Source organism: Barbatula barbatula (genome assembly GCF_947034865.1).
Source record: "Barbatula barbatula genome assembly, chromosome: 1".
Taxonomy (NCBI): Eukaryota; Metazoa; Chordata; class Actinopteri; order Cypriniformes; family Nemacheilidae; genus Barbatula; species Barbatula barbatula.
This window is the reverse complement of record NC_136766.1, coordinates 6,575,386-6,603,310: the sequence shown is the minus strand read 5'-3', so window position 1 is coordinate 6,603,310 and position 27,925 is coordinate 6,575,386. Positions and strand designations below refer to the sequence as shown.

At 38.5% G+C, this 27,925-nt stretch overlaps 1 protein-coding gene across 2 annotated transcripts in view; it reads left to right on the top strand.

The window, feature by feature from the left end:
• Nucleotides 1–27,925, top strand: part of sbf2 (SET binding factor 2) — a 99,823-nt gene that overhangs the window by 48,790 nt on the left and 23,108 nt on the right. For both annotated transcript variants that reach the window (XM_079466909.1, XM_079466908.1), the window contains exons 7-21: nucleotides 841–973; nucleotides 1,324–1,432; nucleotides 1,532–1,645; nucleotides 3,056–3,133; nucleotides 3,360–3,473; nucleotides 4,198–4,326; nucleotides 5,723–5,821; nucleotides 6,251–6,455; nucleotides 6,578–6,687; nucleotides 7,345–7,494; nucleotides 16,451–16,519; nucleotides 22,621–22,791; nucleotides 24,386–24,657; nucleotides 27,386–27,558; nucleotides 27,769–27,842. In XM_079466909.1, coding sequence (XP_079323035.1) covers nucleotides 841–973; nucleotides 1,324–1,432; nucleotides 1,532–1,645; nucleotides 3,056–3,133; nucleotides 3,360–3,473; nucleotides 4,198–4,326; nucleotides 5,723–5,821; nucleotides 6,251–6,455; nucleotides 6,578–6,687; nucleotides 7,345–7,494; nucleotides 16,451–16,519; nucleotides 22,621–22,791; nucleotides 24,386–24,657; nucleotides 27,386–27,558; nucleotides 27,769–27,842 — 2,000 coding nt within the window. The remainder of the gene's footprint in view (nucleotides 1–840; nucleotides 974–1,323; nucleotides 1,433–1,531; nucleotides 1,646–3,055; nucleotides 3,134–3,359; nucleotides 3,474–4,197; nucleotides 4,327–5,722; nucleotides 5,822–6,250; nucleotides 6,456–6,577; nucleotides 6,688–7,344; nucleotides 7,495–16,450; nucleotides 16,520–22,620; nucleotides 22,792–24,385; nucleotides 24,658–27,385; nucleotides 27,559–27,768; nucleotides 27,843–27,925) is intronic.

Sequence of the window (27,925 nt, the reverse complement as noted above, 5' to 3'; positions counted from 1 at the left end):
TGGATTCAGGTATTCGGTCAACAGGACACACAATGTGAATTTTCATATCTTGTTCCTGTTTATTGGTGCCTATCAGAGCTTGACACAGACATAATGGAAACGCTGACCCCTTTGAGCGGCGGATACGTCTGTTAATGGCTGGCTGTCTCCATTTCTGTCCAGCGTGTGATTAATAGTCTCTGTGGTATGTTGATGACAAACAAAAACAGGAAATGTAAACTTTCATCGCCCGCTCTCTACTCCGACTCCTGCTGAAGAATTTCGGTGTTTCGTTTAAGTCTCATTTCACATCTGTCATTCTCAGAGCATTTTTGCATTATCGCTGTTTGATCAAGATTGTGACGTGTGGAGATATTGAAATTCTGCCCCCTGCTTTGTGTTATTGTTTATTCTAAGATGTTTATTTCATTCTGTGTATAATTACTGTGCTGTACTGAACTACTTTGAAAGTAAATAACAGTAAAGCTGTGTTGTCATAGCATTAGTTCTGATAATAATTGCAAATTACTTAAAGGGAAAGTTCACCCAAAAAATGAAATTCATTTTATAATGTATTCACGCTCGTATCGTTCCAAATTTGCATGATATTCTTCTGCAGAACACAAAAGAAGATCATTTGAAGAATGGAAGTGACCCAACAATTTGGAACCCCACAGACCACTGTCTATGGACACCAAACCACTGAGACATTTCTTAAAATAATCTTCTTTTGTGCACAGAACAATGTTGTAGACATGTTTTGAATCACAGGAGGATGAATAGATGCTGACTGAAATGAGTGAAATATCCCTTTGTCCTCAAAACCACAATAATATGTTTTTTGTGTGATATCTGTTCCAGGAATCCAGAACGTTCTCAGCCTCTTTTGCGCCGTTCTAACGGAGCACAAGGTTTTGTTCCACTCCTCCAGCTATCAGAGGTTAGGTGACGCCTGCCGTGCCTTGGAGTCCCTCATGTTTCCTCTCAAGTACAGGTGGGTCTTTGTCAGCATTTAGAATAACAGACCCTTTGTTACCTCCAATACACAATCCCATTTCATTAGCAATATCATTAGAAAATCTCAGGTACATTGTGGAATAGCTTGGAGACTTAAACAGATACCAAACTGCTGTGTCTAATGAAAATTACCCAAGAACGTTTGAATGAATGCATCCCCTTGGCAATCGAAAAGTCATATTCGTTCGGTTTGAAAAAACGGGTTTATTTTTAGGTTCTTGTGCAACGGCGTTCTATTTCTGTGCTCAATGAGAACAGTATGCTGTTAACATCTGCTGATTATTCGACGTGATGATTACGGTTGCCTAACTTTGGTTCTGACTGCAGTTACCCCTACATACCCATTCTCCCATCTCGACTGCTGGAGGTGTTGAGCTCACCGACGCCCTTCATCATCGGCGTACACTCCATATTCCAGAACGAGATCCAGGAGCTGGTGAGCTCACGGGCCTTATAGAACAATATAACTAAAACCGGCTTAAAACATGTGCTGTTCCGTGACTCATTTCTGTTTGGCTTTTGTTTGTGTCTACAGCTTGATGTCATCATAGCTGATCTTGATGGAGGAACGATAAAGATACCAGAGTGTATACACCTCTCCCAACTACCTGAACCCCTGCTGTTCAATACTCAAAAAGCACTGTCAATGGTAAATATTACTGCAACATAATCGGTTCGGAATAAAACATAATAATTTGCACACGCTCATTAGGATGTGATATGTGTTTGGTTTGGCCACTGGGATTCTTTTGAAGCAGGTTATTATTAACTGTTACTATTAAAGATAATAAACTGTTTACGATGATGCACTAAAATTGTAACAGGAAATTAAAAAAAATCAATGAAAGAAATCAATGAAAAAGCTATAGTTAATAATATTAACAATAACAAAATTGCTAAAAATGTAACAAAATATTTTTTTGGGTATTATTCCCTATATATTTCCAAAATCCCATAGACAAAACAAAGTAATTAAAATTCACAGGAAAACAAAAAATATATTTTTTAAGATATTCATAAATTATATATATATATATATTTATTATAATTAATATTAATTAAATATTTAAAAAAAATCTAATAATTGTAGTTACAGTAAGTGTATTTAAAAAAACTGGCCAAATATTTCCAAAATCTCAGATAAATGTTACTACAATGTACATGAACCCACCAAAACTAACTACAAGTATTTATAAAATATTATAATTTATATTTATAAAATAATTAAATCAAAAAATCAAATAAGGGTAAGGGTTTCTAAGTTTATTAGAAATAACTGCACAAATATTCCCAACATATTTATAAAATATACAATTAAAGAAGTACCCTGGAGATCTGAGTATCCTTTGAATAGCCAAAACACCAAATAGGGCTGAGATGCACAACTGACGATGTGTCGCATTGATTGGGAACCATACAAAGGACCTTTTCAGCAGCACCTCACCAAAAGACATCTTTCACCCAGAATAATGGATGCGATGAAAGTGGGATCACAACTCATGTGATGTCTCTCTGATAATGGCAAGGAAAGGTGGTATGTATTTCGAGAATCATTAATCTCCCGAACACAGAGCATCCCTAACCGACGACCCCACTGAAACCTCAGATGTCGTTTGACTGCTGCCTCTGTCTTGCGTAAGGCATGGGAAATGTCATTTCGGGCAATTCAACTGTGCTGAACAGTGTGATTATAACACCTTGTCCTACTAAGCGAATCTTTAACAACCCAGAATACCACACACAATATCAGCACATTAAAATACATCCAGATTCCAGAACAATTAACCAACCACTGGCTGGTTGCGCGCAGATTTCCTTTCAAACTTCATAGAAATTCTATAATTTTTGGTTCTGCTTGTGAAACAGAAAATAGTCACTTTACCTACGTATAAATAAACAAAATAACCAATTTCATAATGTTTCGTATATGGGTAATCTGCACTGCAAACTCAGTTGAGCAATGATTCTGACTGCAGGCATTCCATGAGCTATATTTGCCTCCTCCTTCCCACAGATAGCCGGATATTTCCTCACTGTAAATACCTTCTTTGTCTTCCAGGTTTTGCACCCAGATCTGGAAGGAGCAGATAATGCCTTCCCTCCGCCTCGTTCTGCTCCATCCAACCTGAAACTGCTGGTAAGACCACCAACATGTGCTTCACCCATGCGCTTTTGCAATCGTCGCCTCGTTTTAAAGTTCCAGTACGAGAGAGGCACGGCAGACTAAAATACGCATTCAATCAAAGAGTTTTTACTCCCCTCACGTACACGAACATCTTCGTCATGACTCATGCCACCCTCAGATGTTCATCTGGCATTGCTTCCATGTCTCTCCTTTTGTTCTGCATGTATTTTCTCTCCAGGATAAAGAGGTGAGGGCCGTCTTCCTGCGCCTGTTCGCACAACTCTTCCAGGGCTACAGGTCCTGCCTGCAGCTCATTCGCATCCATTCCGAACCCGTGATTCACTTTCACAAGGTGAGAGAGATGATGATCGTTGATGTCACACCTCACATGTTCATACATTGACCTTTTTTTTCTTATACATGGCAAGACAAGGCACATTTATGATACATTCACGGTGGACTGGTTTCATTTATCTTACCTGAACCATAAGACATAAACAGTCTTAGGTTCAAGAACCAGATAATGAAAGAATCATCCCTTCACAATCAGTGAGCTTTGCATCTTTCGTCCACGCTCTAAAGAGCTCGTGTCGACGGTATCGCCACATGTTTGTTTAAAACGCTTTTCGTCAGAGCGTCCTTGTAATGAACCGTGTAAAAACATATCCAGCTTACATTTGGAAATGTTTTTTCACCTTGTTTTTGTTTGTGTCGGTCGTCGTCTCCGTGGCAACGTCTCGCTACATCCCTCCTAAAGCACCCCACATGGCTCAGATTATCCAGAAAGAATGCTTTACTTCTCCAGAGTTAACAGAGCATCCGCTGCCAAACGCTTCTTATTTACCAGCATGCTCATGACTTCATAAAACAGACGATCTGTTTAAAATAAACACATGCCCACCTCAATCCATGTGTCTGGTGATGAAGATAACAGCCATCTCACTTTGTTTCTTCTGGAAGTTGTTTTGTTTGGAAAAATTGTCCTGCATCATTTGAATTAAATGCGGCTCGTAGGCGTGAAGCAGACTTACGCTGACAGGATGGATTTTAATCGCTAACCCTCTTTTTTCTTAAAGGCTGCCTTCCTGAGCCAGCGGGGCCTTATTGAAAATGACTTCCTGACCAAAGTGTTGGATGGAATGGCTTTTGCGGGCTTCGTGTCTGAGCGGGGACCTCCTTACAGAGCCTGTGATCTATTTGATGAGGTGCATCATCGGAGCCTACATTTCTATTCCTAAAACTGAAGCAAATACATATTCTTATATATGTACATACACTCACCTAAAGAATTATTAGGAACACCTGTTCAATTTCTCATTAATGCAATTATCTAATCAACCAATCACATGGCAGTTGCTTCAATGCATTTAGGGGTGTGGTCCTGGTCAAGACAATCTCCTGAACTCCAAACTGAATGTCAGAATGGGAAAGAAAGGTGATTGCCTGGTCTGATGAGTCTCGATTTATTTTGAGACATTCAGATGGTAGAGTTAGAATTTGGCGTAAACAGAATGAGAACATGGATCAATCATGCCTTGTTACCACTGTGCAGGCTGGTGGTGGTGGTGTAATAGTGTGGGGGATGTTTTCTTGGCACACTTTAGGCCCCTTAGTGCCAATTGGGCATTGTTTAAATGCCACAGCCTACCTGAGCATTGTTTCTGACCATGTCCATCCCTTTATGACCACCAAGTACCCATCCTCTGATGGCTATTTCCAGCAGAATAATGCACCATGTCACAAAGTTCACTGTACTAAAATGGCCCCCACAGTCTCCAGATCTCAACCCAATAGAGCATTGTTGGGATGTGGTGGAACGGGAGCTTCTTGCCCTGGATGTGCATCCCACAAATCTCCATCAACTGCAAGATGCTATCCTATCAATATGGGCCAACATTTCTAAAGAATGCTTTCAGCACCTTGTTGAATCAATGCCACGTAGAATTAAGGCAGTTCTGAAGGCGAAAGGGGGTCAAACACAGTATTAGTATGGTGTTCCTAATAATCCTTTAGGTGAGTGTATATGCATATAGTGTAAGTCTTTCTGAACCTTAACTCACTCTCTTGTCATTTCAAACCTGTTTGACTTTCTTACTTCCACAGAACACAAAAGAAGATATTTTGAAGAAAGTCGGTTATCTAACAACGGCTGTACCCATTCACTTCTTTTGTATGGATGCAAGTAAACCAATGCAAGTGCATGGGTGCCAGTTAACAACATACTTCAAAATATATTTTTCTATTGTTCTGCGGAAGAAAGAAATTGAAATGACAAGAGGGCGAGTAAATGATGACTAAATTGTCATTTTCGGGTGAACTGTCAGTTTAAGCTCACCATAGTTTTCAATTATAATAAAAATAAATGTATGTGCAAACCTGATTGTCATTTGTTTCTTGAAATGTGGACACAATCAAAATCAGATTGAATCAGAGCAAATATTTACGCTTTTACTAGGTTACTAAGTCTTATTCCACGAGGAAGAAAAATGACTCAGTTTAGCTGAGTGAAATTCCAGCTATTGTTTTGGGTTATGCTAAATCAATCACAGAAGGAACGATTCGTCTGGTTTTGCATTAAACTGCTGTGTTTGTGTTCTTCAGCTGGTGGCAGTAGATGTGGAGTGTTTTAAGGAGGAAGAGGAGTACCTGGTGAAGTTTCAGAAGCGCATGCGGGATTTATCTGACCAGCTTTCTAAAAATGTGAGTCGATTGCATCATCTCACCTTTATTTCCTCTTTGTAATATTGTGTTCCAGATGCTGTTTTATCCTCACGTTCCCCCACATCTTCATCAGTAAGACCCCTTCAGTGTCATCCAACCTGAAACGTGTTTCTGTTAGCGTTCATGGTATTAACCTTGCAATGACTTTTAGACAAATGTACATGAAAAAACGTTTGGTAATGTGGGTGGAAAACAATCACTTTGATTCAAACATTAGAATAGCATTTTAGTCTGGATCAAAACTGTTGCCGGTGACGTGCCTTGATGCTTTGGATAAACGTTTCTGCAAAATGACTAAACGTTAATGTAAAATAACCCAGATGAGTGACATAAAAAGTTAAACAAATATTTATCGTATATTTATAGGCTTTATAGAGTTTTGTGGGGTTGTGTTTTTGCACTCTGTAGGAGAACCCAAACCCCCACATGGCGTTTCAGAAAGTGCCTCGGCCATCCGAGGGCTCACACCTGCGGGTACACGTGGTGCCCTTTCCTCTGCTGGAGGAGGAGAAGGTGGAGTCGTCGATGCAGGAGGGCCTTGCCAAACAGCGCACCGTGCCCAACAGTACCCGTCCAGAAAAAAAGTGCGTGGTGCCCGCCGGACCCCCTGTTGGTGAGTGCCGCCTAGCAGAAAAAAAATATTTATGGTTGGTGCTTTAATTTCATGTTTTTGTTGTCCAAAGTTTTTAATTTGGTTTGAGTCACACGTAGCCTGTTTTATGTTTTTTCAAATAGCGTCTATCATGGGCAAAGCCAGCTCTGTTTTTAACAGCGCCCGTAGACTGGAGGTGGTGCGGTCGTGTATCGGCTTCATCTTTGACAACAAGACTCTGGAGACAGAAAAGGTGATTCAGCATTTCTAGGATGATGATAGAGGGACTGAACCAATATTTGCATGCTCGTCTGAATGAATGCAGCTTGCAGATGAACTTGCGCTTCCACTGTGTTTTTAACGTGATAAGCAAAGCTCTCCGGCTGTAGCTCGTACAGACGTAGGTGGTATAGGGGTGAACAAACAGTCACATATACTCTCCTAATTTCCCTGCCCTTATCACAAACACACGTTAACCACGGCCTGTGTTTGAAACTCGTTCACTGATGTTTTTAAACTTTTTAGAGCCTGACGTTGTTTGTGATCTGTCCCCTGTGGTTCGTGTTGGAATGGCAGTAGGCTACCTGCACACATTAACTTTAATTTGCTATACGATTCGCTCCTGCGTCCCTTTACGGCTGTAAAGTGGTGCGCTTGCAGGCTAAACAGCTTCCGTGTGCCAGTAAATGCATTACCTCCATCAACCTGAGCGGAGGCTGTCGTCTCCGTCTAGACTCAAAATCTCATCAATAACAAATGTTTCTGGAATTTTAACTATGGGGCAAAGGTCAACTAGCTGGATTTGGCTGGAAACCTTGCCCCCCTTGCATGCATGTATGCATCACTCTGCAGTTGGCGGAATGGTAGGCGCTTACATGTTAGCAATGCATTAACACAACTGTTTCTACAGACGCTCCCTGCAGCTCTCCGGGCCCTGAAAGGCAAAGCAGCCCGTCAGTGTCTGACCGAAGAGCTCAGTCTCCACGTACAGCAGAACCGAGCCATTCTGGATCATCAACAGTTCGATCATATCATCCGCATGATGAACTGTGCTCTTCAGGTGGGTATTGCCAAATCTTGCAAAAATGTTACCAGAATGGATCTCCGCTGCAGTCTGAAAGAAAAAATGCAAAGTTAGTCAGGTAATAAAATTTGCCAAAAGGAGTTGAGTAGTTGACAGATTTGTATGCAAATGTATCTGGCAAAAATTACGAAAAATACTAACAATGAAGATAAATCTCTCCTATGCTTTTTTATAAATATTAATTATATAAAAAATGAAACATTGACAGTTTGTTTTCTACATTTTGCAATATCACACCATAGGACACATGTACGATTTATTCGTCAAGTACCCAGTTCCAGATCATAAAATACGTGCTACCAAACTAAAATCTTTTTAGATTTCACTTTCGGAGTGTAGTGTTTCCCGTAAATAAGTCTTTGAAAGTAATGAGATTACAAATGTCATTATAATGCAAAAAACTATCGATAGAAGCGTGTCTTTCTGTGGCATCGTCTCCACTTGCTGTATGAAAGACAGATCAGTGTGGTCCATTTTACGCATGAAACCTTACAAAAGGTTACGGGTTGCAATCTATGTTTTAAGCTGTTTCCTTACCTTATGCAAATTGCATATAATGATTTCAATAAAGAGTATATTTGTATATTTCAAAAATCATGTTTCATCCATCATTCAAATCATTCATTTGTATTGTGCATTCCAATTGATATAAATCAAACTGCAGTTGGGTTGTTTTTTATTAAGTAATAATAACAGGTAACCAAAAACAAAACATGATTTTTTTATATGTTTTTGCAAATAATCTCTTCATATAATGATAAATCGCGATTGCCTAGTTTGAGCTGCCAGATACGGTTTTAAAGGAAAAGGCATTTTGATGACAACCCATGTAAAGTAATCTGCAGTTTTGTTTCAAACAGAGATTATAATGAAGAGGCAAAAGTTACGCACTGCAGCTTTAATATATCAATATTCACAAAAGGGTGTCGCCGTGAACATGATTTGCAAAATGTATTTTTGGTTAAGTTAGCCCAGGGGTCGGCAACCCGCGGCTCTAGAGCCGCATGCGGCTCTTAAGCGCCGCCCTAGTGGCTCCCTAGAGCTTTTTCAAAAATATGAAAATTTAAATATAATTTCTGTAGGAGGAAAAACATGACAAACATTCTTAAAGTTTTTCAACGTTGTAAAAATGTGTATAATATTTAATTTCAACATTTCTGTCAACGAAGATTTACGTCATATACTGCGACACGCGTTTCTGTCAGATCGGCGGCGGCGCGCGTGATGCCAGACCGGTCGCTGACAGACACACAAACAAACCGGCGGGTGTGTCATGGATCCCAAGGGGAAAAATAGAAAGATAGTTGAGGATAACAGATGATTCAACAGTTCTTGGACCAAATCATTTGCTTTCATTGCCAATGTGGAAAATTAGAGGAGCGCAAAGATAAATTTAAGAAGTGGATTGCATCTCCAAACTCCACTACTGCTGCTAGTTTTGTTGCAACCCGGGATATAATAAAGCGTGGGAAAACGTTCAGTTCACAGATGATACTGATTTTTGTCAGTATATAGTATATAGTTTGGGAGAAGAGGATTGTATTGTATTATTGAGGATTGAAGAGGACTGCATTTTATATCCATGGGGATGTCTGAAATTACAGGATGCATATGCACGTTGCACATTTTGTTGTTTTTCCGAATCCTAAAGTAAAAATGACATCAAAATTCTGATTTCTTTATTGTATTTCTTTAATTTCATCAATGCAACGAAACATAATACATTAAAATTATAATGGAAGTTAAACCTAAAGCACCATTGTACAGCAGAGTAGTCACGTGGTGCGTCATTCTCTCCAGGATGCGCTGCAGGGGAAAATAAACATTTAATCATGAATGCTCATTATGTATTTGTAGCCTACTTATCATTTTGATACTAGGGGGGTAATAAAGCTAATATAGACACTTACAGCATGTGTTGCCTTCATTATAAGGCTTATATAAGGCTTTTAATTTTTTGCGGCTCCAGACAGCTGTTTTTTATTTTTTTCAACATTTTGGGTTGCCGACCCCTGAGTTAGCCACTGCGCTCTTTTGTGTGTATGTGTGCACACGACGTGGGGTCTGTGACGGATGCATCTGCACGGCAAGTCTCCTCTGACCGCGCGTGCATATTCCTAAGGTTATGAATGGGAAATACATGTCCCTTTGCATTCATGTTCAGGGCAGGGGTAGTAGCCTACGAGCTTTAATGAAGGGAAATGACAAATGACAGACGGCCTTCAGATTTTTCCGTCACTAGTAAATAAAATCAGTCAATGATGAATTTTCGGTTAACGCGACCTCTGTGTTATAGTGCAGGTTAGTGGGAGAAGAATGTTAGTAATGAATGTCAAGTAAAAGTCTTTAAACCTTGTATTAAAGCGCAAAAAGCGCTTTTTCCAGAAAGGGACAGAGCATATGAGCACACATCATTCCGTGTAAAACAAACCCGTCCGACAAGGTAAATCAAAGCTGTGCTTTTAGCCTCAGCGTGCTGCTTCAATTCTAAAAATGCACATTTTCCCCCAGATTTCAAAGCCGGCATGTACGCACACAAGTTGTCGTGATTCATATCATGTGACTGATTTTTGTTTTATTGCACTTGAGAAAATAATACCTGTTGACTCCGATTATGATTTATTTTCATCCTTTCGAGCTGTTATATACGAAATGCTGTTTAGTGTCTCCTGCTTCCTGTAAACGGTCCGTTTGATGTGTTCTGAAGTTTTTTGGTCTTTGCGTAACCGCGTCTCTTATATGTCATCGCACACCATGACTTATTTTGTGTTGGTTCATCACATTCCTGTATAAACTATCACATTGCCATTCATCACAAAGCAAAGCAACATCCCACTGGTAGTTCCTCATGTTTTACAACTTCACGTCAGTATGGTCGGGGAGATTTTAATGATCCTGCGCAGTTTAAACAGCTAGCAACTTTTATGGAGTCCCTGGACATTCCGAGCATACTTTTGGCAAATCATGCAAACCGGCTTGAGTGCCAACTTCTACGGCGATGCAAAGCTTTAAATCGTGAAACCACAGTTTTGTCTTTTAGAAATACAATTTTCCGATTTATCTATAATATATGAACTTTCAGTCCAAGTTTGATCCCAGTCGTAATTCTTTTGTGAGTTGTTCTTCGTTGACAGGTGGGATTCATGTGCACTGTGCGTTTCCAAGGACCGGCACTTCATAGATGAAACGCGTGTGTTATCAGACATCAGAGTCTGTTAATCGAGACGAGAGGCAGAATCGGATAAATGCGTCGGACCCAAGCGAGAGCGATTTCATGCAACTTCCAGAACCCACTCAAGGACAAACTTTGACATGAAACCTGACATGAAACAGGGACGAAGTTGATGCGTAATAAATGGGTAACAGCTTTGCAAGTGCTTTGTGACACTCGCTGATCCTTTTAGCATCAGCTTTAGCTGGATTGCTAAAATTTTGTTGATGGTGTCGGGAGTTTAGCCCCCCAAAATGGCAGCATTTTGTCCACACGGTGATCTCCGATCTGGCTTTATAGAGTTTCTGGGAATCAGGTCCAACAAGGGAATCAGGTCCAATTTTACATGATCGGTCAGAAGGCATGTTCCTGTCTCTTCGGCATTTATTTGTTGCAATAAGCTGCTGTTTCTGAAGGAGGCGAAGAGCATGCTGGATAGTATAACGTTTTACGGTCAAAAACATCAAGTGGATTGGAATGTTTTATCTGAGCACTTGAAATTCTTGTATTTTATGAACACCATGTGCACTGTTTTTAAAGAACAACTCATTGCAGAAGAAATAATTTGAATTTGTAGACTAAATATCTGCAATTCCGACTACGTTCTGGGAAATCATCGCAAGAACGTTTTAATAATCTCCATATATTCTGCATAGTTTATCATGATTTGGAGTCTTGTGTAGCACTTAGGTCAATGGATATGTCACAGATGAGCTACGAGACAAAAACAGACGATTACCCACTAACTGCTTTCATATTTCGTTGTGGGTGATCTCATTGCAAACAGCAAGGACTCTTATAATAGCCGTGTCCTTTTTTTATTACAATTGCATTGAATATTGCACAGACCAGATGTTTAAAACATAGATGGCGTGTGTTTCTAGTAGTATTTGTATTCGGTATGACATTGGTTTTTAAAGTGTCTTCTCAGAAAATCCGACCCTGTCTCTTTGAGTATTGATATAATTCTTTAAACAGCAAAAAATGAATTTCAGCTGATACACTGCAGTCTATTAATCACATTTGTATTAGGCTTTGCCCAGTTACGTTCTTGACTCAGAGTATAGATTTTTATTGAAATGAAACAAAAATAATATGGCAGGGTTTATAAAACATTTCAAATCTCAAACATTTTAGCCGCAAAGACTTGGTTCGCAAACGTGTACTCCGACTTGAATCCGCACGTTAATTTGTTTAATCGTAGTCTAAATATAGCGAAATAGTAACTAGACTGTATTTGTTGTTGTCTGATCAACTGTTTGTTATAGTGTGTACACAGTTTTAAATGTTGTCTAAACACGAATGTGTCCTCAGGCATCTGAACTATTGAATTCATCAGTCTGCAGGTTTACGCTTTGTGTGACAGATGTTGCAGTCACAGACTGACCCGTAGCATCACGTCCCTCCACGTCCTTATTGTTCGCAAACTTCTCGGAAAATCAGTGAGCTGTTAGCTTACACATTTGTTTTGCATTCTTCAGGGTTTTAGAAAATCCCTTTTAACAAAGTTTTCTTTTAAAATGATGGCAGAGTTAATGAACTGTGTTGAACTGCACTTATCTCGCCAGGCAATAAAAGTTAAGCCTTATCGTTTTTTAAACAAGCTCATAACAAGCCTTTTAATGAGTCTCACAGGCATATTTACAGCAACTTGTTTTGTTCTGCAGTGCGATCCGTCCAGCTGTGGCTGATTCTGGAGCCGAATGTTGTGCAAGCCCAGCAGAGGTCTGGCATGCTGTGATGTGGAGATGCACTATGGCATCCCAGTCATTTCCTGTGCGGCGGGGTTATGGGTTCTGCTTTATCGACGGGGGGCATTTGCAAATAATTACCCTGCCTGTCACTCACACATGCGTTCTATGCTGTACCGGAGGGTGATGGAAATCTGAGTCTGTAGGCTGAGGAAGCAATACTGAAGGTGTAACTGTAAAATAGAGAGATAGATAGTTCCCCCAATAAAACATCCTGTCATTTTGTTGAGTTTTCAGTTTTACTGTAGTAATACATTTTTATTTTATATATTATATTAATATACGTTTGATTTTAAATTGGCTTTTATTTTTTAAAACCTTTTTACATTTTTAGCCAATTTTCTTATGTGCTTTTCATTTGAATATTTTGTTGTTTTTATATTATGAATTAAGTACGGTGGTTATGAATCAATATAATTTATAGATTTAAATGTAATTTTTTTTAATACAATGTTCTTTATTTATTAATACTTCATTCAATTTAACATTTTTTTATTTTGCTTTTTTCCATTAAATATATTTAAAATCTTAACATACAGTACATAGTTCACATTCTTTCTGACCGTTGATCATCTTCCACACGACAGGACATGTGCGTACCAGTCTGTGCTGTCTGCATTGACCCAAAACTGTGTCTGTACATAATTTCTTGAAGTATTACAATTATTCAGTTGTTGCAAACTATTACGATTTGCAGTCTTTGATTGAAAAGATTGAAGAAATATGAGGATGCCTGAATGAAAACCAGTTTCAGATTTGTGTGAACCATTTTTAATGCTAGGTTCTCTCAGATGACCATGTTTTTCAGGACTATGATTGAGTTTGTGCTGGAAAGCGCCCGCTGATTTAAATTCTTTTCCACATTTGTCTGTAGTTATTTTGTCGCCACTGAATGTGAACACTAAGAGAGTCTTACTGTGCTAAATGATACTCCTCACATGAAGAGCATTCAGTGAGGGATATTTGACACGGCGGCTTCGTGATAGATGATCTTACGTAATGTTCTTTAAAAGCCTGTTAAGCAAATGTGCTGGGAAGTTTTGTAGTGCATCCTTCCCAGGTTGAGCAAGTACAGCCCGTCCTGGACTCCTTCCCATGAAGATAGGTAAACACCAGAGGGCAACAGGTTTTTGGCTGTGCGAACTTTTGAGAATTGTTTTTAAAACTGAACGTTTAGGCATTTCAGAGCATCATTTGATTATTTATTGCAGAAATAAAAGTAACCAGATTACTGCTGTGACATACCGTGGATGGTTGCCAGGGTTTTGCTATTTGGATGCTGTGGGGTTCTGGATGGTTGCTACGTTAGTGCTAATGTGTTCTGGATGGTTATCGGATTATCATTGGGGTTGTGAAAAAATTATTGTTTGGCGTTCGTTCAAATCCATGCATGCGAAATCATGCTCTTTACACCCCAATTTCCATTCATGCACACAGTTCAAATTTTGTTTTTAAACCTTTCCTAGAAAGTATCCAAAATAATGCTTTTGTCCTAAAGGAAGTTGACATATAGCTTCTTCCTGCCCTGGCGAGCGCTGTGCGGTGGAAAACATGTGAGTCAGACAGGACGCAGATGAGTCACATCTTATGACTGCGGAGCTCGTTGCGGATCTATAAGGAAGGACGTGTAACATTCCACACCATTCAGATGGCTCACAATCGTACGGGAGCACGTACTGTATGTCTCGTGGTGACACACAGACACATGAGATCCCCCTTCATTCCGTAATGTGTGAGTAAAGTTACGTACGTGCTGGCCAGCAGCAGATAGCGCTCATCAGATTGACCTGTCATCTTGACTTCTTGATGACACAATACATCACACTACAGCTGAACTAGAGTAGTGATCGCAAGTGATGTTCAGCTTTGGAGAATTGATGTCTTCGCTCTTGGTTCAAATATATTATTATAGATATACAGCCGTGGAAAAAATGAAAAGGCCATTTCGAATTTTCTAGATGTATTGTGGTAATTTCAGTCCAGAGTCTGTTGAATTTCGACAAAATCAAATCTCAGGAGTGACATCCAACAGCGATTTGAAAGATTGACTTTTCCTAAATACATGTAGAAATATCACTGTTGTATTGCTTAAAAGTAAACATGAGGTCTGAAAGAAATGTTGGCCTGTTTGTCCAGTTTTCATTTTCTGCAAGTCAATGCAAATAGAAACTCATTTTTTTATTTAACATTTGGGGCAAATGTTGTTAGCAGTCTAGTTCACAGAATGAAACAAAAATGATTGTTTCATCTAAACACACACCTATAAATGGTAAATTCAGAAATAGTGAAAATAATTTGTATGATCTCTTATTTTTTGTTTACAAAATATCTCAAGTTTAGTGTTTTGTCCGTTTGGCACCATACATCTCATATCTTTAATTGGCATCTAAAGCAAATACTGTACAAATATGCCCCCCGGACATCACTTTTGGCCACTACTGTACATCTCACGAGTATATCGTACAGATTTGGATGTGGGCTGTAATTTACATTTACATTAATGCATTTTGCAGACGCTTTTATCCAAAGCGACTGACATTGCAAAATACTATATGTTTGTTTCTGAGTATGTGCAATGCCTGGGGGAAAAAAACTCAAGGACCCTAGCAACCATAAGGAAACATCCATGACGTCATACAAATGACCATGACGACAAAGTTTGCATGGCTAAGCACCACTTCTTTAAAGTGAAGGTATATATTTTTTCTTCATCCAGAGAGTAAAAACATCTTCCCCTGTGGAGTTATTCAATGACTTTGCTGTGAGTTCATTTTCATTGATTAAATTGTCTACAGAAGCTCAGAATGAAGGAATTTTCCACCTCCCTATGGCTACGAAAACAGTTGGTACCGTTCCAAACCTGTATGTTCCTCCTCAGCCGGCGGGGAAACTTGAAAGAGGCGAGAAATGCTTTACGCTGCAGCACCCATGTGGGGTCAGGCATGCACGGGTTGTGCAGAACCTGATGTTTTGCATTTGCGATGTCATTAATGCAAGGATTGGGAACAGAGATGATGGCTGGCTTTTGTATTAAAGAGCGTTCATGTCTTCTGATAATGACGGATTGTTTCTAGCATATTTGTAAATCTGCCTTACGTAACGGTGGAATTTTCCTTTCTATATTTGATCTCATTTTCGTAACATATTGGAACGTCTTTTAGAGTAAATCGTGAATCTGGGGATTTTTTATTGGGCTATAAAACTGATAGCTATTCTTTCGATAAAAGTCGGGTCATCTGGCTTTGACTATTTCCAAGAATTCCTAACAAAACACAATACGCCACTTCCCAATACATTAAGACATTAAGACGCATTCAACGATTCATATTTTGATCTCATAGTTTTTTCCGTGAGAATGAGACACAATGTTAGCTAGGTATGTCAAATAAGAAATTGCTTTTAAATGGAAAATAGGAAAAGAATGATTGAGTTTATATAACGATTATATAACATATTAGAAGCATATGCCCGAAACGTTACGGTTGGTTTCAATCTAAAACCACTGACCGGGGTAATAAACAACCGGGACACAGACCGACCCAATTTTAAATGTGAATGTTTTCTGGGTTTAAAGGGACAGTTCACCCAAAAATTCAAAATTCGATCATTTACCAGAACTGTTTTCTTTCATACATTCTTCAAAGTATCTTCTTTTGTGTTCAACAGAACAATAAAATTATACATATATTGGAACAACAAATTTATAAATATATTGGACCAACTGGGGTGCAATTCGAGTTACCCTCAAGACAAAACTTTCATTTTTAGGTGAACTGTTCATTTACCCTAAAAATACAATCATCAATACAGTGCGTTATAAAAATAAACTATGTTGGGCTACTGTGATGTATTGAGAAAAACCAGTTATATAATGTTTGAAAATAGCAAGGGATGTCATGTTTCGTGCACGCTCGGCTTAAGATCAGTGATATCATCTAACATCTCTGTGTGTGTCTGTGTTTGCTCACAGGATTGTTCAAGCTCAGAGGAATACAGTGTTGCCGCTGCATTACTGCCCCAGACGACAGCTTTTTACCGGGTAAGTGAAAGTGGAGGTCAGACTGACATCTCTGGTTACTGCCGTATGATCACAACATCAACACTGGCATAAGTGTTTGTCAATGGTCCTGGGTGCACTTCTAGATCCACCTGTTGCCATCACGTATGATTGTTTGAAGGCACTGCCCCAACAAAATGTCAACAAATGTGTTTTATCTAAGTGTCATTTCATTGTCAGGTGTTTGCAAGTGTATGTATGCGGTATGAATTACCAACAGTCCTTGGCATAATCTGACTTGGAGACGCAGGTTGAATATGGCTGTCGATTGTGATTCATCACACTTTCTTTCAACCCATAACTGGGTGAAATATGGACATAAAAAAGAATGAGCTTTTCGCTTACACCCCAAGGGCTGCTGGGAATAGTGGCTTTTAGCACAGACTCAATGCACACCCACATTAACATCGTCATGGAGACAGACACGACTGTTTTTGTTTTTTTAAATTGCTGCGCACAGGCTTCTCGATCCGTCCGGTGATTCATTCTGTTCACAGGGGACGTCGTGTGATACAACGATTGAATATCACATCGGGGATCCTCATGTCTGTTTGTCGTGACTAGATCACCTGTTCGAGCTCAGTGTTAAAGCGTACGTGAATTTAACTTTTTTTCAACGTAACCCACATGCGCAGTAATGAATTAAATGCATGCATCGCAATGTAGTTCTGAAAAAAACGTGCCTTTGAAACAATTAATAAACTTGGATGGAGAGAGTTTCTTGGAGTTACGTTTAAAGAGCCACCGTCTCAAATTTGTTCATTCCTGTTTTGTTCCGTCCTGTTTTACATGTCAGATATAATTCATGTCATTATCACAAACATATGTTGCTCAGATTTTGTGGCATTTGTTTAATACTTGACCCAAAAAATGCACCCTCATTCCATTGAAAACATACAATGCCTTTTTGCTTTGGTACACAAATGCAGATATTTTGAGTAATGTCTCTGTGCTTTTGTGTCCATACAATGGAAGTCCATGGGGGGTCAGCGTTAACTGGTTTTCAGCATTCTTCAAACTATCTTCTTTCGTGTTCTGCCGGAAAAAAAGTTCGTCCAGGTTTGGAATGTCATGAGCTAAAATAAATGATGAATTTCCATTTTGGAGTAAACAATCCGTTTTAGGTCCAAGTAGGAACAATAGTATTTTGATGCTTGAACGTGCTGCCTCCATTTATTTATATATATTATATATAAATAATATATAATATTATAGGCATGCTGTTTATAATCAGTTTTTAACAGGAATGTTTTTACAATTGCTGTTCATCCTGTAAATCATCGAGATGCACCTGCCACTCAAACAGCCCCTTTGAACCAAAGATATGTCTCTGTCTTTCTCTTTCTGATTCCTCAAGTGCTTCATTGAGACATCTGAAAGCTGTTGTGCTCCAACTTTAGAATTTCCTGTTTTTCAGTTTCCCTGTTTCAGATTTGCCTTTTTTATGAAAGAGCACAGAAGCCTCACACGGAAAGATATTTGATATTTGATTTCCGATACCAATAAACTGCACTAAAACTTTGTTCGTTTTGTAGGCTTAGTGGAGCTTCACCACAGGCATTCTGCCTGCTCACGTAAGGCAAATTACTCAGGTCAGCTCTGCTGATATTTTTTAGATACCCATTCGCTTGCATTGGTTTGGTGTCCATACAATAGAAGTGAATAGGGGCTAGTGCTGTTCGTTTACCATCATTCTTTAAAATGTCTTCTTTTGTGTTCTGAGGAAGAAAGAAAGCCATACAGTTTTGAAATGACAAGAGGTAAATGGTGGAAGAATTAGCATTTTTGGGTGAACTATCCCCTTAATAGCTTGCTTCACCACATTTGCACTTGTAAAGCAGATTATCGTTAATGTCCTTTTTGTCTTTGTTTACAGCTTTAACTTACTGATCTCAAGATTGTAAATGAATGATATGAATTACTGAATAACTATTTTCTCATTATGAGATTTCTTTTGGGGTTTTGTGGTCTGTTAAACACCACAAAGTCACCTCAGATTTGTTGGAGGAAAAACATGCAGACTGGTTTTGGAAATCAAACCTGGTACAGTATTACGGACCTTGTGAGAAATCACACGCACAACGTGAATATGCAGGCAGGTCAAAGGTTTTCTCCAAGTGAATCGCTATGATTCTCATTAGCCGTCACACTTCGAAGAAAACCAGGTCATCTAGCATACAGACCTTTCGATCACAAACCATGTGGAACCATAAAGATGAAACTGTTTACATGTGTGTGTTATTTTAGGATGTGTTAGGTATGGAAGAAATGAGGTCAGATACTCGCATGCCATTTTGTTTAGACTCTAAGATTGTTTAGACTTTTTTCTCGTTTTTTTTCTAAAAAAAGACGTATCCGATCACATCAGTCACATTAACACTCTATTGGCGTCCGCATCAACGGATGATAACATTATTTATTCACTGCAGTTTGACATCGAGACACAAGGGGCCGGATGCACGAAACATTTTAACTGCCATATCTTTTCTTAAATTCTTATTTTAGAAAAAAAGTAAGTGATGTTATGTATTCCCCGAAAATAACTTCTGAAGACTCAATTTCTCAAGATTAAAAATGAAGAAGAATCAAACTCCTCGAAAGAAAAGCTGTCGTAAATATCTTCTTCAAATTAAGATTAATTGGTTGTTTCACATTTGACGTTGTGGTGAGGAAGGCGTGGCCGGTGGCGTGAGTGATAGTTGGAATCAGCTGTGCGCGCACCGGTCCCGCATATCTCATGGAGGAGATCGGGAGCTTCAGTGGACGAGCGGCAGGACTGTTGACGAGAGAGGACCGGGCCCGGACATGTTACGTTTATGTTTTATGGCCGGCAGTCTAAGATGTTCCCAAGAAAATATTTGATATCTTTTTAAGAAATGTTTGTGAATGGCACTTACGAACATTACAAACTTCCTTTAATTCAAGATTCAACAATCTTAGATTTTGTCTTAAGAACTTTTTTGTGAATCCGGCCCCAGTTCTGATCTTTGATAAATGTATTAGCATCATCTACATATGAACTTCAAATCTAGTGTGTAACCATTGTTGCTATAATGCGATTGCACCTTGCAACCCCCTAGAAACGTCTCTCACCGTGTGCTTGGGAATATACCTCGGTGACCTTTGTCATCTTTCCCAGAGGTCTATGCTGTTCTGTAGTCAAGGTCTGGATGAAAACATACTCGTTCAGAGAGTGAGTGTGAAGGTCTACGGTGTGTGTTTCGCAGAATGTTCAAAATATGACCCTTAACTGAGATTATTAGAAGTCATAGGGAAGTTTTGTCTTCTGTGATGTGTGGGAAGTCTGTGGATCATTTCAGTTAGTTCAGTTTCGGCTTTGTTTTGCTGAGCAGCTGTAGTATGCTGTGCTTGTATTATGTCCTGTACCTGTGTGTAGTCTGCCGTGAGATGTTGTTAAGTTGGTAGTGTTACTGTGTCAGTATTCAGTTCTCATTTATTTGTGTTTTCATATTGCTGCTGTCCTTCTTGATGGTATGTCGCCATATTACGTGATTTAAATTTGACATTTTTCCAAATATCTTTTTGTTCGGCAGAATAAACAAATGTGTAAAATGAGCCATTTTGTATAGTCTCTGTGTTTCTTACAGTGTCACTGATTTATGTGTATACTGTATGTGTTTGAGAGGCAAATTGGCAACTTTGTACAAAAGTTCTGCTTTGTTAATATCTGCCACGTTGATAAATGAATGTCATTAGTTTTAAAGCAAGCGCTCGTTTGAAACAAGCAGAGATGTCGTGTTCTCCGGATCTAAACATGACATTTGCAAAACAGCATATGTTTGCATTCTTTCTGGATTTGGACACTTTGCTGTTGTATTAATTTTATGTCAATTCACGAGCTAACATGGCCCCCTTTTTGCCTCAAGATGGCCATAGTTTGACCTTCCCCTGTTTACTTTGCATTGTGGGACACGATTACAGCATGTCCTGCATACCGACGGGCCAGACGAGTCTGTTTGTTCCACAATTTAACATTTTGCCCCAATGTTCTTTGTTGCTTTATTTGTTTGACATAAATAATAATAATTGTAAATCCACTGTTTTACTCAAGATGTCTTTTAGATTACGTAGAGACAATCCATTTATATCAGTCACCAACAGCACTGCAAGCCACGGTCAGGATGTCATAGGATTGATTCCGTCTATTTCGGACTATTCTGAATCCACCCTTGGCTCCGCGCATGGAATGTCTTTTAGTATTAAGAAACAGGGAGATTCGTTCCAAGGTGTTGGTAAATCATTGCATTAGCATGTGGGTTACATCTGTCTTTTGTCCTCTGAAGCACTTGCTTTTTGTCCCTGTCGGAAATTCTGTCTTCGGATCATTGCCGGGTTTTGACAGGTTCTAGCTGGTCCAAGCCGGTCTACGGCTGCCATCTTGGATAAGCCGGTTTACGACCTGGATCCTTAGTCAATTTTCTCTCCCAGTCTCCTGTGAAGAGCCTTAACAAATTCTTTGAATGCTTATCTTTACCCCCTCTCGTTCTCTCTCTCCTACATCTATCTTCAAGGCTGTACAGTTGGAAGAGGTCAGCATGACCCCCGCACATCTGTTGCCAGTCTAATGGCATATCACACACGTGTTGAAGACAAAAAATACCGAGAGAGAGAGAGAGAGAGAGAGAGAGAAAGGGGATTTTTGTTGTAGGAGTCGTTCACCTGAAAATAACCATTACAGTATATAATTGCATCATAATGATATCTCTTAAGTATTACTTTCAAGATGTGTGTATGAGCCTATTTGAGCTTCACCAGACTATACCAAATATGTCATTTTAATATCAAATAATTTCTTTGTATTCAGTTCAAGAAATTAAGTTATACATCTGGGATGGCATCAGAGTGTGTAAGTTACGAGAGTAAACCTTAACCTGGACAATGTTATCTCTTACAGAACAGTTATGCGTGCGCTGTATTTGTCTCTAGAGCACAACTTGACACTGTCAGTGTTATGGGTCTCCTGGTGTTGAAGTACGTATCAAACATTCCAAGCTGTGCAGAGAAAGATAAACTGTCTAAACAAACGCTCACATTAATGTCTGCGCTGGTGATTTCTCAGTGATGGAAAGCCACTTCTAGAGACAAATGCTTTTATGTCAAAGTGTAATGGGCTCTGGTGTTGAAAAGTGGTTCACACACAACCCGACAGCTAACTTTTGCCTTCGACTAAAGTGAGAGAGACTGTCCCCAAATCGCAAACTATCCAGTCTACTGTAAATAGTAGACCTGTACTAGGTTGCAAATAGCGCGAGGTTGCAAGATGCCGAGATGGTGAGTCTTGAGACGTGTGCTTGTGTATATGGTTATACTTTATATGTTAATATTTCCCACAACTCACACTCTTGACAGTTTTGGTTATTTAAATGGCAAAAAAAAAAAGAGTAAATTCATACAAACGCATTTAGCTGAGCTCACAGTAGAGTCGTTCTACGGTGCTTGGTTGTGCATTTCTTTTTCCACTTCTTCACTTTCACTCTCTTTTTGTCTCTTTCCGTCTGTCATTTCACTTGTGATTGTGGTTTGGTTAGTTGAAGAAAAGCTAAGTAGCAAAGGCAACCCGTCATGTTGTATTTTCTGGAGTTTTAATAGAAAGAAATTAGAAGGCAATCCGATCTGAGGTGTAAGCCATAAAGACACTCGAGGCAAACGGAGGGCGAGACGTTTTGCATCCAATGCTTTCATAGTTTTAACAGATGTCCTTTCAAAGCCATTAGAAGTCAGTGAGCAGCACACATGTGATTAAGTTTGCATTGGAGAGCACAGAATAACATAAAAGCCATGTTTTACCAAGTCTTACCTTGCCCTCCCGCACAGTAAGAGGCCTACTGTATGTGTTGAGAACATTGAGACCATTAAAAATGAATGATCGCTTCTAAAACCTCGGGCAGCGATGAGTTTTCACCAGGCGATTTAACGAACTCCTTTACAAGCGACCGTACAGCCAAGTTTGTTTCATGAGCTGTGAGGACCCGGGCTCATTTGACCTCTTAGAGTCGGTAGCAAGGGAATCTGTTTTTCTGAGAGTTAAATTCACAGCGTGTCGCCCCATCTTCTGCTCACAGAAACTGGCTCCTGGAGTGGACCAATTCGCCTACACCTGCATTCAAGACCATCCCATCTGGACCAATCAGCAGTTTTGGGAAGCCACCTTCTACTCAGAGGTCCAAAACCAGATCAGAGCGCTCTACCTTACTGCCCATGAGGACAAACGTCTCGTCATTGCCAAGAACAAGGTACAGACTTTAAGATCAGAGCCTTTTAAGATTTGTTTCGTATTAATGCTTAATATGCTTCTGTTTACATTAAGATATGAATTGACTTCTTTCGATTATTTGATGTGTGATAGTATTTTTTGCTTTGGGGTGCTACAATCTTTGAGATGCTTGCTTAAAATGATAGGTTGAGCCTGCCAGAAAGCATCTGACTAGCTGTATGGCACTGGCTACCGGCTACAAATATCTTATTTTAATAATTTATGACTAATACAGTACTAATGCAAGCCAAAATATTACACAATTTCATGCATTAACAGATTAGTAATATGTATGATATATTTTAGATCTGGACAAATATGCTTTTCTGTCAAACACGTTTACCTGCTATTTAGAAAACCTGCGTTGACATGAAGAATAAAAAATGTAGAATGTAAGAATAAAAATATGGCTTCAATTTTTTCTTTGCTTTTACTTCACCAAAGTGTCCGAAGTGGTTTATATTATTTTTAAATTTCAATTATGCTGTTTGAATCGTTACTTGACATCAAAATATTGCATAATTGTTCAATATGCTGTGTAGTTTAATATATATATTGCATATTCTCTGTACTTAACATTTATTACTGACAGTGTTCTCCATCGATGCTCTTTTTTTATCAACAAATACACATTGTTCTGATGCCAGAGGCCATTTTTCCATTTAGACCTCTTTACACATATTTCCTCTTAAAAAAGATGGTTAGAGACCATAACAAGAAGCTTCAACTGATGGTCTCAAATCAGACACCCATACATTTATTATACATTATAAATACATGTATTTGTTCTGATGAACACGGAGTAAGATATTTGGAAGAATGAAAGACATTTTCAGTTCTGGGTGATCATTCACTACTATAGAAGGAAAACAATATTGTTTGTTTGTCCTGTTGAACAGAATTTAAGAAAACAAATCATTTTGGGACACCTTTGACTACCATTCAATAAAAACTATGGTAGTCAATGATGTCCTGGAACTGAAAATTGCTAATATTCTTCCAAATATCTTTCTTTGTGTTCATCTTAACAAAGTAATTTATACAGATATGAAATTACATGAGGGTGAGTAACTTTAAAGGAAAAGTTCACCCAAAAATAAAAATTCTCTCTTCATTTACTCACCCTCAAATGTCTTTGTTCTGATGAAAACAGAGAGATATATTTGGAAAAATGCTTGTAACTAAACAGTTCTGGGTCACCATTGATTGAAAACTGCTTTGTAAATTTCTTTGTTCTGTTGAACAGTTCTGGGGCACTTTTGATTTTTTTTCCTACTCTGGTGGTCAATGGTATACAAGAACTGTTTGGTTTTCAAGCATTCTTCCAAATATCTTTCTCTGTGTTCACCAGAACAAAGACATTTATACAGATTTGGAACAACTCAAGAGGGATAACTGAATGTTCATTAACTTTCCATTTAACATCAATAGCAGAATTGAAATATCACCATATAACTTTCAAAGCAAAGAAAAGTGAGGCAAACACAGACTACCGACTCTAGCATCATTTATATTTGATGAGAAAAAAAAAGGAATAATTTAACCCCTGGTGTCAATGTATTAAATTCTATTAGGAACAGGGTTTATTACACACAACACCCGGCGAGTCGGAATGGACTGCTATGGACATCGCAGCCGAGCAGTTGCGTGCCTGGCCCGGTCTGAGTAAAGAGAAACAGCAGGAACTTGTGAAGAGCGAGGAGAGCACGGTGTTCAGCCAGGCCATCCATTACGCCAGTCTGATGGTCTATCTGTTAGTACCGCTGGACACCAGTAAGAACAAACTGCTCCGTACTACCCCTGCAGCTGACTGGGAGAGTGGCAGCAACAGCATCCTCACAAACAGGTAAGAGAACATCTTCTCTCAATACGGCCATAGATTGTATATTGTACATAGATGCCACGTTTATTTTAACACGTCATTTTAGGTACTTTCATCAGTCACAGCAAGTGACAGTATGACCCATTTGTGTCATGACCAGTTGTCTTGTGATAGGATTAAAAAAAACGTTGGAAATAAAATATGCTGTTTTTATTAGTAACCAGTTCCTGTTGGCATGAACCCATTGCCCTACAGAGGACTCGTGTGCCTTACATTCGACCTCTGCCTGCAGATCATTTAAATATCTTCCACATTAAATCCACTCAGTTAATTAACCATTGTGCTTTTAATCTATCTGAAGTTAGAACTGAAGAAAAAAATGATTTAAGAGCTGGAAAAAGGGTTTAGATCTGAGTGTTGGCGCTCTAAACAGGAAGTGCATCAAAAACCAACCAGACAATGACTAATAGAGGTCATCACTCCCACAGAGATCCCAACATTCACGCATAGTATACTATAATAAAAACTATAGTTTTCTTTCAGGTGGGAATAGCTACAGTTATGTGTTCTGTACGACAATAAGCATTTTGGGAAGGTCACATAACAGAATACGCTGTACAGAAAAATCCATGTACATTAGGTTCTGATGGTTGCCAAATTAGTTAAATTAGTTAATTTAGGATAGGGCTGTCAAATTATTATTTGTGACTAATCTTATGCAAAATAAAAGTTTTGTTTACACAATATATGTGTGTGTAACAATTATTTATATATAAATATTTTGTTATTATAAATATATATTATATATATATATATATATATATATATATATATATATATATATTGCCTATACACATGTAAATACAAAATAAGTTCTGATGTTTGCCAAAAAAAAAGATTTATGATAGGGCTCTGAAAAGTTTGTTCATGAATAATCGTATGCAAAATAAAAGTTTTCCTTTACATAATATGTCTGTTCTGTGTATAATAATTTTGTACATATAAAGAGAAACACATGCATGTTGTCACAGTCCTGTCTGCCTCCCGGTGTTTTCCTCTGCCGTACCTATGTGTTAAGATATACATAATTATTATACACAGCTCACACGCATATATTATGTAAACAGAAACTTATATTTTGCGTACGATTATCCATGAACAATTGTTTCAGAGTCCTATCATACATGCTTTTTTGGCAAACATCAGAACTTAACAACTTAAGGTTTTTTGTTTTGTTTACCTTATAATATGTAACACAAACATGTATATATTTAAAAAATATTTACATGTGTAAAGACAATTTATATATATATATATATATATATATATATAATAACACAAAATATTTATATATAAATTATTTTTACACACAGAGTACATACACATATATTGTGTAAACAAAACTTTTATTTTGCATAAGATTAGTCACAAATAATAATTTGACAGCCTTATCCTAAATAAACTAATTTGGCAACCATCTGAACCTAATGTACATGGATTTTTCTGTACAACGTATTCTGTTATGTGACCTTCCCAAAATGCTTATTGTTGTACAGTCATAATTTATGATGATAAATTATTTATTTATTAGGTAGGTTATGATGGCACCAACAAGTTTGACTCTTGTGAAAACTCAGGAAAGCATATAATAGATGGTGCAAAATTCAGGGTAGTAACCAAATTCTTCTAAAAATAAAAATTGTTTAAAAGTCTGAATTATTTTGCTGATGCTTGAGTAGTTTTGGCACATATTATGAAAAATGGTAAAGACAAACACCAGGACTATATGATAGTAACGAAATATCAATATATTGTATATCTGAGTGCTTTTAAGAGAAACAAAAATCTTCCTTCCGTTCCAATGCAAGGTTGTTTTTCAGAAGGTGCTGACAGGCCAGAGTTGGAAATGTAAGAACACGGTGCAGTCCTCAAGAGGACTATATAAAGTAGTTGTACACCACATGCTCCTCCAGTAGCCAGATCTTCAGCACAAGGATGAAATGAGTTGGCCTTTTGCTGTAAGACCAAAGAATATGCGACGATTGGAGACATGAGGCTTTGTAGTAGTAGTAGTAATAATAATAATATTTTTAAGTTTTGGGAGGTCTCGTAGCTTCAGAATGGGTGATGTCTGGCCAAATCCACATCTGTAGAGTTTATCTCTCCCGTCTCCTTTCCTTATCTGTTCCTCTAAGCATAACCGCAGGATTTTCTGCATGGGTTGCAAGTGCTCGTCCACACCACAACTGTAATAAAACAGAGGAGCGATATTGTTGATATTATTGATTTTTTTTCCAGCTGATAAACGATTAAACAGCTAGTCAAATCCATTTCAATTTAAAAGGCGCATGTTAACTTTTAAAACCGCAGCGTGCGATGTTATTCTTGGTGTGAATGGACATTTATATTGGCCTGCGGATATTGAATGTGTTTCCTAGACTCACAGCTTTGTTTGTTCAAACTAACTTAATTTGCCCAGTTTTACCAACGATGTCCTTTTGCTACAAGTGCTTGGAACATATCTTTTTATTTGTTAACAAAATAGATGAATTACATCACTTTTCCAAAAGCACAATGTGAACTAGTGCCAGGCCGTCCACTTCCTGACTTTGAATTGGAAAGTCTAATCAGATACGGGATCGGTGTGCACTGGTAAACTAAAGCAGAATGACATTTTTAAATGAGCTGTGTGAATGTTATTTTGACAAAGCATTGATTGTGAAGTGTGTAATTGGTGATGTGTTGTGAACAGTATTGCAGGAAGTGTGGCAGAAAGCTTTGACACTGAGAGTGGCTTTGAAGACTCTGAAACCAGCGATGCTGCCAACTCGGTGGTGAGGTTCGTTGCTCGCTTCATAGACAAAGTGTGCACGGAGAGCGGAGTGACCCAGGATCATATCAAGAGTTTGCATGATATGATTCCAGGTAAAAGACAACAATCTGTGTGTGTTTATACATTCACCTCGAGACAGATTTTGTAAGTGTATGCAATAGATATAAAACATAAGAAACAAATTCTGTATGTTTGGATTAGCTTTTTTAATATTATGTTTACGCTTTATAACTATGACATTATCAACGTTTGAAAAATCTAGAAGGAGTAAGCAAGTATGGAGTCTGTTTCTGTTGGTTCAGGTATTGTGGCGATGCAGATGGAGACTTTAGAGGCGGTTCATAGAGAGAGTAGGAGACTGCCTCCCATTCAAAAGGTGAGCAAGTCCGTTACACTAGTTAATGTGAATTAGTGAAAATATCTCGTTGTATATTACTATAGCTGTAGCCTAACAGTCAG